The sequence below is a fragment of the Miniopterus schreibersii genome (assembly GCF_964146895.1).
Source record: "Miniopterus schreibersii genome assembly, chromosome: 2".
Classification (NCBI taxonomy): domain Eukaryota; kingdom Metazoa; phylum Chordata; class Mammalia; order Chiroptera; family Miniopteridae; genus Miniopterus; species Miniopterus schreibersii.
Window position 1 is genome coordinate 123,118,571 of NC_138102.1, and position 12,685 is coordinate 123,131,255.

General features: G+C 38.6%; 1 protein-coding gene and 1 pseudogene across 2 annotated transcripts in view; both read right to left on the minus strand.

The window, feature by feature from the left end:
• Positions 1-12,685, minus strand: part of ZDHHC17 (zDHHC palmitoyltransferase 17) — a 78,877-nt gene that overhangs the window by 31,986 nt on the left and 34,206 nt on the right. Inside the window, exons 4-5 of the mRNA XM_081128771.1 lie at positions 4,904-4,981; positions 3,919-4,063 (exon numbers count right to left, since the gene is read on the minus strand). Of these exons, the coding sequence (XP_080984897.1) occupies positions 3,919-4,063; positions 4,904-4,981 (223 nt within the window). The remainder of the gene's footprint in view (positions 1-3,918; positions 4,064-4,903; positions 4,982-12,685) is intronic.
• On the minus strand, positions 8,339-9,892 carry LOC308553575 (keratin, type II cytoskeletal 8 pseudogene; annotated as a pseudogene). The gene has a single exon. The product of its transcript is annotated as a keratin, type II cytoskeletal 8 pseudogene (transcript).

The following is a 12,685-nucleotide window of genomic DNA, read 5'->3' on the forward strand; positions in this document are numbered from 1 at the left end:
GTCTCTTTTCAAGACCTTCTAATGTATCAGGGATTCTATCAGTTTCAGGTCCCTAAAATTATCTCTCCTAACTCACTCCAATCTGGACCCAGTATCCTATATGACTGAGGCATCTGTCTCATTAACTAGGAATTCTTTGAGGATCAAAATTACATTAAATTCATAAATTCTCTGTGCCCAGTAGAGCAGATGATCAAAAAACATTCATTAAATGAAAAGACATGCTTATCCCTCACTCTTCAAGGCTTAGGAAAAGACAGACATGGTTTTGAATTCCTAGATCTACCACTTAATAGCTATAAGACTGGCAAAATTACTTTCTGAGCCTCAGCTTCCTTATCTAAAAATATAAATACAAATAATGGCTTCCTTAAGACCCTTGTAATGATTAAATGGAATGCTGTACGTAAAGCATCTAGTCCAAAGCCTGGAACACAAAAGACTTCAACAATATTAAGTTTCCTCTTCGTCCCTTCCCCATCTCCCATTCCTGAATTACATTAAACCAACAGTTCTAATCCCAGCTATGTTATCTAGTTATCAGTCAGTGGAGAGAGAGCAGAGTTATAATGAGTACACTGTAAAATACTTAATATCTCTATGCAGCAGTTCTCTGTGATCCACTATTACTGATGGGAACATGTCTTAAATGTGAACATTATCCAAGTGTATTGAGGCAGAAAAAAAAGCTGAGAACCACTACATTGAACAAACTAGAACACACATGTTTGCAAGTTGTCATTAGCTTAGTCCCTCATCATGAAGACTGTAATTAAATCCTATGTCTTATCTATTATAAATCCATTTCTGGATTTACTTTAAGTGGGGAATCATCTTATGTAACCTCAACCCAGTATTTCCAATACTATACACAGGGATTTTTTTTTTTCAATAAAAAAATCTTCTCTAAAAAAATGACAAGCTTCCTTGTTTATTACATGAGAGTTAAGTACTGTAACTTATTTTACTTCCTTCACTGTCATAGTTTCAAGAAAGCTCAACTAAATCTGATGCCCAATTAAAACAAACAAAAAAATTCTTATGTTTAAGTTTCTTCTTCCTTTTTGTGAGTCTTTTCATATCCTTTTAAAAAAGTGAAGGTATTAAAAATATCAATAAATTAAAAATGTAAAATTATGCCACATCTCTAGAATACTAAAAGAAAAATAAAATTCAACCTTTTCTCTCTTTGGTTCGAGATTTAAAACTTGTCACTTCTTTTCCAAGTTCAGCCTGGATGTATGGGTATTCTCTATTAGGAAGAATTAATAAGCCCAGACCAAAAGTTTATGGACTTCCAATAATCAACAGGGATCCATAATTTAGCATTTTCCCTTTTTCTCCTGAAAATCATAGTGAACACTAAATATATTTAACAGTATAACTAAAATGAAACATTTGTGAAGAATAGAATGACAAACTGTATGAAAATGCTATATGCCCTAAAAATGTAAAATTGATCCAATTAACAAAAAGTGAGAGGGAAAATAGAAAAAGGTTGAAAAAAAGTATGATGAGTGCCTAACCTGGAACAGCTATCAGTCAAAGGAGGTTCTTTAGAGCTGAAAAATCAAGTAACAGAAATGTAGTTATATTTATCAGAACAAAGTTAATACTAAGAAGGACAATATTATTGACTAAAGTCAATGAAAGCGAAGAGAAAGAAGAAATAAAAATATACTTATTTTTTATTATTTATAATTGGGAACTAATGAAAACTAATAAAATTTGATAGAACATTTGACTGAAGAGAGAGAACTGTGTGACTATCTGAGGAAAGGATTTACCAAGCAGAAGAAATAGCAAGCAAAAACGCCCTAAGACAATAGCATGTCAGGGTTGCTTAAGAAGCCGCACGACCGCGGTAGTTTAAGCAGAGTCAGAGGGAGATGATAGAAGATAAGCTCGAGAGGTATCCAGGGCTAGATCACACATAGTTCTAGAGGCTAGGAAAGGACTTTGGACCCCATTCAAAGTATGATGTAAGGCACATTAGAGGAGTGTTTTACAATATATTATATAAGGAAAAATACGCTGGAAAAATATATACTAAACTGTTAAAGGAAGTGACCTCATTAGGGGGAGAGTAAGGGAGAAGTAAAATTTCATTTTCTGACTCATACTCTTCTATTATGTTTGAATATATTACATTCTGTATATGTTACTTTTGTAAGCAGAAAAAAAATTTACTCATGAAAAAGAGTAATTATTTGTCAGACATTTATTAGCATCAGCATGCATTTAGTGTACAAAAAGTACTGTGACAGGTGGAAATCTCTACCCTTTAAGAATTTTATAGCCTACCTCCTAGGCCAGAATTAAAATGATTACTGAAATCATCCAAGCTCCAAAATCAATAAGCTAACAAAAAGACCACGAAGACGCAAAAATTTACATCTTCCTTACCCAGTTAAAAACTGAAAGAAAAAAGTGAATGAGTATTGTAAATTTATATCTGCAATACAGAAAGCCACTAAAGATATTGTCCTATGCTACAGCACTATCTATTCCTTCAACCACCAGTCTAGAAGAAACAGTGGTAGAACAAGGATAACCCTCTGTGGTAGTTGGCCTCCAAAGATGGCCCTAAGTAAACCTCATCTCGCGGTATTCAAGCCCTTGTGCTCCCACAATGAACATGGTCTGGCTCTACTACTTGTTTTAACTGAAAGAATGGAGAAATGCTGCTGTGCCAGTTCAAGACCTAAGACTTAAAAAAGGCAGAGCAGCTTCTGCTTTTGTTCTGTTGGGACCTCCGAGCCACCATGTAAGAAGTCCATTTCCTCTGCTGCAGAGACCACTGGAGGGGTATTGTGGAGAGGAAGTTCTGAAATTGCATGGAGAAAAGGATAGACGCCACGCTGTCTCAACATTCCAGTTGAGCCCAGCCTTTTAGCCATTCCTACAAAAGTACAAAGTATGTTTAAGTGAGCTATCCTCTAGCTCAACTTAGCCCCCAGATGACTGCAGCCCCCAGCCAATTATCACAAGAACCACCTAATCAAGACCAAACCACAGAATTGTGAAATATAAAATGGTTGGTGTTGTTCTTAAGCCATAGATTTTGGGGTAGTTTCTTAACACAGTAATAAACTCCCGTCTTCAGTAATTAACCAGTCTATACCTCCTTTCCTAAGCTATATTGCACAACACACAACTGTCATTGCTTGACACTGCCAACAACAAATATCTTAAGGGATTCATAAAATAAATACTATTCAAATTCTAAACTAGCATAAAAGTTTAAATTAAAATAACAAATATATGTTAATCACAATGAATTAAAATCATTTGTCTCCTTAGCTATAAAACTAATGTTAAGTATAATCAGAGAAAACACATGAAAGAAAAACAGAGTGATATTCCTTTAAACAAAATACATTTACTACAAAAACATGGTGCATATAAACTTGTAATATTTAACATGATTATAGTCAGTGCACATTCAGGAAAAATCAAGTCAAGAGAAGTTTTCTGACACGTAGGAAGCAGTCCTTCGCTTGGCAGAAGCAGAAAGGCTAACCTTAAAGAATCTAACCTCCTCAGGAGGAACTTAATATAGGAAATAGCCAGTAACATGTTCAGAGAGTTTAAATGAAGTCAGGTGACATATCTTTTAAAAATACCTAAATTTTCTTCCTTACTTTCTGGGATTCACCTCTATCAGTCTCAGAAATAAAAAAGACCAACTTAATGAACTATTATGTGGTTCACGATTACCTTTCTTATTTTTCTGTTAACTACATTAAGTATTAGATAGTTGAATATCAAACTAACTACATACTTATTTCTTCTCTTCATCCATCAGGAAGCATTAATTAAATATCAACAGGTTGTTATACTTGTAACATCAATGATACCAGGCTTTTAAACCATGAAGAACAGCTGATTAAAACCCACACCCTTCTGATTTCTTACCTGCCCTTTTGCAATGAGATAAGCAACAATTGAGGTATGTCCAAACTGAGCAGCCAGGTGAATACAGCTGCATCCTTCTCCGTCGATTAATGAAGGATCTGCACCATACTTCATTAGCTGCACAACCATAGAGAGATGGCCTTGTCTGAAACATAACAGAATAAACACTTAGATATATAGTTATTTCACACAGTATCCTCTGGAAAGATCTTTTTTTAAAATAGGGTAATAGTAAAAAAAGATAACACAAATACCTTTTAAAGTTATTTTATAACAGGCATATGTCAAGATACATTTAGGGTTCATGGTTTTTAATTCTTAACTGGAATAACCATCCTTAAAAATTTAGAGATACTCATAACTTCTTTAAATATGTAACAAATAGTTACTATATTCTATTAATCCTATTCCAATATGATCTTAACCCTTTGCGGTCGTTTGTCTACTCTCAGTCACCAAAGCTTTTTTACCGTTCCAGTCATATGTCTGCTCTCAGCCACCACAGCAAGGAACCGAACGAATCTTAACTCTATTCATTCATGTATCAGTTCATAATTTCTCTTGTTTATCCTTCATAATCTTGCATGTTATGTATCACTGCTCTTTCAATGGAAATTAATTCCGACCAGTACGACACCCATGTTCAAATTTAATACGACCGCAAAGGGTTAATCGTCTGCTAAACTGGGCAACTGTAAATATATATAGGGTGCAAAAGTATTATTACATTTACAAATCTAAAGTTTAACCCAATCATATAACTAACTAGATTAATATAAGCATGGTTAATTCCCTAAGGAAATTTTGGACAATAAACTTTGATTCTAATGCAGATAACAGTAAACAGCAATACATTAGTATAATAATAATGTTAATATACTATTGGTATAAGTTCTCCTATTCATTTTAGCATATCATTAAAAAGTTGCTAGTTACAGACTAATAAAGAAACCAAAAGGAAAAAAATCCAGAAGCAAATTTAAACCTTGTGGCCCAATGCAATGGAGTTGAATTTAGGTCTCCTCCAAGCTGATCCACAATAGCACCTTTCGAAATGTAGTATCTATAAGACAAAATTTTAAATAATTTACACAGTTTTCATTTTCAATTTTTAAAAATTATGTAAAAATAAAGAAAAGTTTTCCATTTTAGATCTCATGCTAGTTTGTCCCTTTGAAAATAAATAATCGTTTGTGATAGTTTAAAAAATATATTTAGCAAAATTTTATATCAAACTAATCACTTTCTTTTGTTCTAAAAGGGAAAAAATTTTTTTAAGTTGCCAAAAAGAAAAGCAATACCAAACAATCACATAAAAAAGCAAGCAGTCAGAGAACCACAAAGATCTGGATCAGATAGCAGCAGGGAGAATCTTGGAATTAGAAAAGCTTTGTAGAACATGCTAGACACTTAGTCTACCATGGGTAGAAGCTCAACTTATTAAGCTTTATTTACCTCACGAGATTACTGTAGACTAAATCAAACAATACACATGAAAGAATTTTATAAATATAAAGTATAACACAAAGGTTTTTTATGAGCCTTATTTGTTATGCCTTTAAAGCCGTTCCTTTAAAAAGAAAGAGCAACCTCATTGCTTAATATATTAATGTCATAACACCTTGATATCCTGTGAAATGAACAGGACCTAGCTGCTGCTTATAATGCTTGCTTTGGGTATAATCAATGCAACGACTCTTGAATATAAATGATTTTAAGACATTTTAATGTCAAATGCTTGACGATGTATGTATATTGATGCTCTTAAACTGTTCTAAGTTTAATGCAATCACTCTTAATATACATAATTCTAAACATTTCATATACTCATACTTGCAAGCTTGATTCAGAAATTTTCTGCTGTATATATTTATTAAATTGGTACTTATAAAGCATTGTGCAGTGAAGAGTCCTACTCCACTCTATCATGTAAAATAGTTTGAAGTAACTTAAATATTTCCAGACTAAATTATTTTCAGTCTAAAATTATTTTCAGTTTTAAATTTTGTAAATTTTGAACAAAAATACAGAATATATTTATAATCTGAACACAGATATTTAACTAGTCCTAAATTGTTTCTTAAGGTACCTGGTAGACATGTAACAGTTGAAAATTGTATTTGGAGCCCAAAGAGAAGTACAGCTCAAAGAACAGCTTTGATAGGAAATATTTTTTGAGAAATTCCAACTGGCATTTTTTTCAAAAACCAATTTCATTACCTTCTCTACAGTCGATATATCTGTTCCTGAGAGTTATTTTTACTCACATTTGAAATACTTGCTAGTGCTATGACAGTGATTTCCAACAGGTTCTAAAATACAACTTTTTTCACAAGAAAATGGGAATTTTTTTCCTCCATGCTAAAAAATAATCACTTCTATTACCTTTTCATTATAAACTCCTGGAAGAGAAGTACTATATATTTTATTACATGTTATTCTTTGTAGCTATAAGACCCTAGCTCAAAACTACACTCCTGAGAAGACGGTATGCTTATTTTTAAAATCAAGTGTCCCTGCAATACTAGAAGAAGGTTATTAACAAGGAATGCTATTGCAGGTACTATTGTTCCCCAGGTTTTGAGAAGGGACCATCAATGAACAAGAGACAGCAACAAGTATTTGAAAAATGAAAAGCAAATAGCTAAAACTCTGTCTCTTGAGAGGGACACCAATGAGAAGAAAACCAGAATATGTTATAAAACCCTAGAAAAGCTAAAGGATTAAAGGCAATTGTTACCTCTGAAGAAGCTGGACTGTAAATATAAACACTGGTTGAAAGTCAATATAAGTTGCTGCATTCTCACTGAAAGTGAGTATTTAATATCACAAATAGGCATTTTAGTGACATGGAAGCAATCAAGCAGCTGAGAGTACCAGAAAAGTATTCACTGAATACTTTTAACAGTACAGTGGAAACTATACTGTTACATCTTAAAATGTGACTACTCAAAATTTTAATATTATTGTAGTAGTAAATGCAACCCTGAAGTATGATGGTGACGGGCTTCAGCCTCAGGGCCATGTTGATTTTTTTTTAACACTCAACTATCAGCCTTTGCCAAAAGGTGTATTCTGGACCCCTTTACCTGAGAAGTTTGAGACTTGGGGAATTAAATCAGAGAACCATATAAAATATTTTACTAAAAATGTAGCAATTCAATGAAAGTTTACATGCTAAACAACAAGAATCCCAAGCCATTTTCCTTGCTGAGGTCAGAAGGTAGCCAGACAGCTGCTTAGGCCCTCCCCACAGATTAGACGATTCTTCTCTTAGAGAAACTAAACAACCCTAGAGAAAGAACTACAGGAACAGAAATTTGGGAGGTTCCTGTTGTAAACTCTCTAAGCCCCACAACTTCCAATCAGGTTTTTTTTAAAGTTTTTTATTGATTTTTAGAGAGAGAGGAAGGGAGGGGGAGACAGGGAGAGCGAGAGAGAGGGAAAGAGCAAGAGAGAGAAACATGGATTGGCTGCATCCTGCATGTCCCCTACAAGTGATTGAGCCCGAAACCCAGGCATGCACCCTGACCAGGAATTGAACCAGCAACCTTTCGGTGCACTGGACAACACCCAATTAACTGAGCCACACTGGCCAGAGAGCAATCAGTTTCTTTATGTCTCTCCTAAATAAGAATGGCCAAATAGGACCAGATAATTGAGTAAAACTTCAAATATGGAAAAAGACCAAAATATGGAAGAGGTCCAAAATAAATAGACAATATATAGAGAAGAAAAACTTAAAAAACACAAAAGTTACAATTAATATGTTCCAAAAGATAATATACCCATGACATAAGAACAAAATATATATTTTTAAATATATCTTTATTGATTTCAGAAAGAGGAAAGGAGAGGGAGAGAGAGAGATAGAAACATCAATGATGAGAGAGTCACTGATTGCGCCCACAACCTGGGCATGTGCCCTGACCAGGAATCGAAACCCGATCGCCTGGATCCCAGGTCGACGCTCAACCGCTGAGCCATGCGCAACCAGGCGAAAATATTTTTTTAAGGGTTGAGGTAATAGAGATCTAGAAAGAATGCTTGAAAATTGAAAATATGTTTGATAAAATTAGAATGAAAAAGAGGGATCAGAAGACATGTTATGAAAATCTCTCCAAAGTACAACTGCTATACTGGGAAACAAAAGGTAGCTGGAATAAAGCTTGGGGAAAAAAAAAAGAATCCATTTGGTTGGTTCTAGTATCTGACAAATAAGAGTTCCTGAAAGAAAAAAAACAAACAGAAAACAAAAATGAGGTATTCTTTTTTTGTTGTTGTTCGCTGAGCCAGCTGAGATTTTATTTTGGACAAAAACACTTGTTTTCGCTTTTATGTTGTGGACATAGGAAAAAGGTAGTCCCCCTGGCAGTAAACTCTCCCACCCCAAGGGTAAGCTGAGGACTGAGGCTGAGCCTCAGGCGGGTCTCCTGTGCCCGCTGCTCCCCTGCACAGCTCCTTTCCCGCAGGCTTGGAGGACAGGAGGGACAGCAGTAGTCATTCTCTTAGCCAGGACATCAGATGATTCCAACACAAGCTTCCCATCGCGGGTCTCAATCTTCTTCACAACCACTGTCTTGGAGGAGCTGGTGCGGCTGAAGGAGCCAGAGCTCCCGCCAGAGCCCAAACTGGCCTGGAAGCCCATGCCATAGTTGAGGTTCCCATAAGATGGGCTCAGCACACCTGAGTAGCCACTGGTGGTCTTGGTGTGGATACTCATGTTCTGCATCCCAGACTCCAGCTGGTTCTCTTCACCCTCCAGCAGCTTCCTGTAGGTGGCAATCTCCACGTCCAGGGCGAGCTTGACGTTCATGAGCTCCTGGTCTCCCACAGCTGCCGGGCCATGTCCTGCTTGGCATTTTTCAGAGCAGCTTCCAGCTCAGCCACCTTGGCCTAAGCGTCCTTGATGGCCAGCTCCCCACACTGCTCGGCATCAGCGATGGCAGCCTCCAGGGAAGCCCTCTGGCCTTTGAGGCCCTCAATCTCAGCCTGGAATTGGCTGATGTTCCAGTTCACCTCAGAAATCTCAGTCTTCGTGCGGCACAAGGTCATCCCCATGCTTCCCAGCCAACGTCTGCAGCTCCTCGTACTTAATCTGGTACATGGTCTCAGCCTCAGCCCTGCTGCGGTTGGCGATCTCCTCGTATTGGGCCTTGACCTCGGCGATGATGCCGTCCAGGTCCAGGGAGAGGTTGCTATCCATGGACAGGACAGATGTGTCCGAGATCTGGGACTGCAGTTCACGAATCTCCTCTTCATACAGCTGCCTGTAGAAGTTGATCTCATCAGTCAGCCCTTCCAGGCGGGACTCCAACTCCACCTTGTTCATGTAAGCTTCATCCACATCCTTCTTGATGAGAACAAATTCATTCTCCATCTCTGTGCGCTTGTTGATCTCATCCTCGTATTTATTCTTCAAGTCCTCCACCAGCCCCTGCATGTTGCCAAACTCTGCCTCCAGCCTCAGTTTCTCCTGGGCCAGCGTGTCCAACTGCCGCCGAAGGTTGTTGATATAGCTCTCAAACATGCTGTCCATGTTACTGCGAGTTGTCTTCTGCTGCTGCAGGAGGTTCCATTTGGTCTCCAGAATCTTATTTTGCTGCTCCCGGCTCCGCACCTTGTCGATGAAGGAAGCAAACTTGTTGTTGAGGGTCTTAATCTGCTCCTTCTCCTGGTTGCGCACCGCCTGGATGTTGGGGTCCACCTCCAGCTTCAAGGGGCTCAGCAGGTTCTGGTTCATTTGGACAGCTGTGATGCTCCCCATATTCCCAGCCCCGCCGTAACCTCCAGCCAGACTCATGTCGGTGCCCAGGCCAACCTGGTAGGTGCTGCCCACCCGGGAAAAAGACGAGAAGCTGATGCGGGTGCCGGGTCCACTCAAGTACGAGCGGCTGCTGAAGGCCCGGGGGCCAGAGGTGGACACCTTGTAGGTCTTCTGGGTCACCCTTGTGGACATGGTGGAGGCTGGAGTGGAGGCCAAAAATGAGGTATTCTTGAGGGCACAATGCAAGACTACTTCCCTAAACTAAAAAGGCAAGTTTCTAGGCTAAAAGTGGCAAATTAATAGCCATAAACTGAATTTTTAAATAATAAATAGAAACCTATTAATGCACAATAAGCTTCCACAAAATTGGGGATAAAGGAAAAAACTGACATGTTGCCAGAGGAATGTCACACACACTGTGTGTTCTCAGAAAATTATAAGCTCCATATTTTTTATAAAGGCCATATTCTTTAATAAAGCCCTGACTTGAAGTCAAACTGAAATTAGAGAATGCATGCATTATTGGCTGTTGTTCATTAAGAATCTTAAGGTAAGAAGCAAACTATTGAAGAGGCTGAGCTAATCTTTCCTATTTTATTACATTAGGGTAAAAGCTGAGAAATAATTGGAAGACTTTCCATGGAAAACATTAGGAATATAAACCTTAGGAACAATATGACAGATACAGACCTCCCCCGACTCAAAATGCTATATATTCTCAGACACAGATTATAAAATAAGTATTTTTACTATGTCCAAGTATATAAGACAAGATTGAAAATTTCAGGGACAAATATTTAGCTAATACATGGGGGTTTGGGGTTTGTTTTTTAAATGACAATTTTAATGATTTTAAGTGTACAGTTCAAAGGCATGAAGTGCACTCACCTTGTACAACCATCACCACCACCCAGCTTCTGAACCTTTTCATCTTCCCATATTGAAACTCTGTCCCATTAAACAACAACTCCCCACTTTCTTCTCCCATTAGCCCTTGGCAACCACCATTCTACTTACTGTCAATGAATTTGACTATTTTAGGTACTTTATATAAGTAGAATCATAAAATATTTGTCCTTTTGTGTGGCTTATTTCATTTAGCATAATGTCCTCAAGGTTCATGCATTTGTAATGTGTCAGAATTTCCTTTTTAAGGCTGAATAATATTCCATTTTATGTATAGCCCGCACGTTTGTTTATCCACATTTGTTTATCCACTCATCTATCGATGAGCACCTGGATTGCTTCCACTGTTGACTATTGTGAATAATGCTGCCACAAACACGGGTGTACCAGTAACCATTCAAGTCCCTGCTTTCAGTTCTTTTGGGTGTGCAGACTCAGGAGTGAAACGGCTGAATCATATGGTAGTTCTAGGTTAGTTTTTGAAGAGCGACCCGCGGTGCAGTTTTCCACACTGGCTGCTCACCTACATCCTCACCAGCAGTGCCTAAGGGTTCCAATTTGTCCTCATCCTCACCAACATTTGCTACTTTTTGTGTTTTTGATGAGAGCCATTAAAATGGATGTAAAAGTGGTATCTCATTGTAGTTTTGATCTATTTTCTCTTGAAGTTTCAGGCTTCTCTCAAAAAGTCATTTATGAGAACCCTACCCAGTTCAGCTGGACTGTGCGCCCCTCCTACAGGTGCCCCTCCTGTAATCCTTAGCCCTTCTCTAAGCAAACCTACATATGACACTGCCTATTGTGTTGTTTTTTATACTGTCTCTCTCGATGGTCTAGGACTGGAACCACCCTTGCTCATCCAGTGTATTGCAAGGTTGCTGGTAAAAAAACAAACAAACAAAAAACTATGTTCAAAATAATGACTCAAGGACCCAGACCAGACTTCAGGCCCTGCTGCTCATTCTTTTGGTCAGCTGAACCCCACTATATTCTCTCTGTACATCTTCACTGTCCATTGAAAAGCAGGTGACATTAATATATCCAGAGCTATAAAATTAGAGAAACCAACTTCCTTAATCGTCAGTAGGGATTTTTCAAAATGGTTGATTCCACTTAACTCAAAGCAGAATTTATATTTTGCTTCATTGGGTCACCTTGGGCAACAATTTCATTTCTGTAGAAAATAAGTTTGGGAGCAAGCTGCATGTGCCAGGAGAACCCTGGGCCCATCCTCTTGATGGAGGGGAAGTCAACTCCCACCCCGTCTCATTCCTATAATGTTTTCAGCTCCCTCTTTGTGTCTCTGTTGTATTAATGTAGTTGCAAATCAGCTACTTCTGCTGAAAGAGGCCTTAGAAAGACGTCTGTGGAAGGTGATAAGAAAATACTAAGCTCTGTCCAGGTGGTGATAAAAATGTTTAACAGCTGGTAGGGAACTGCTGCCCTTAGGGAGGGCGCCAGAAGCCAGAGCGCTGTCTCCACAGGCTTCTGTGTTGACCTGAGAGTTGCTAGATTATGGGTTTGTCCAAAGGGTCCTGAGGAGGGTCCTTGACAGCTGGGGTGGCCGAGGGCTTGGGCCAGTGGTTATTTACTGAGGGGAATGAAAACTGTCCTATCATATTAATATCTGGTTTGCTGGACTGCTGCCTCTTGGCTGAAGGTGACCTTTGGCTATTTCAAAGGTATTTGATCCCTGTGTGTTGTAAATTGAGACCCAGATTTGGCCTCATAGTTGTCGGTTCTTAGCCCACAGTTATCCAGCTTGCTGGCTCCATGGGCCCTTTGCTTTGCTCCTGACAGCGTGAAAATGGCTTTTCGGCAGAGGATGGGGTACGCCCTTCATTTGGCTGTGGAATAAATCCTGGGCCTAGTGAACATAAGTGCCCACCAGGAAGGTCAGGATCCAGAACTATAATGTCATCCATCACCCTGGGCTCCAGCAGCCCAGCATAGTCTCTGCTCATGGCTGTGCTCCAGCTGGTGCTGCACTACCACACTCAGGCCTGCTCTTGGAGCCCATGGCTGCTACAGGGCGAACACCCACCAACTAAGGGGAGAACCTGTGCTACCAAGATGGGCATTTGTTAAGCTTTT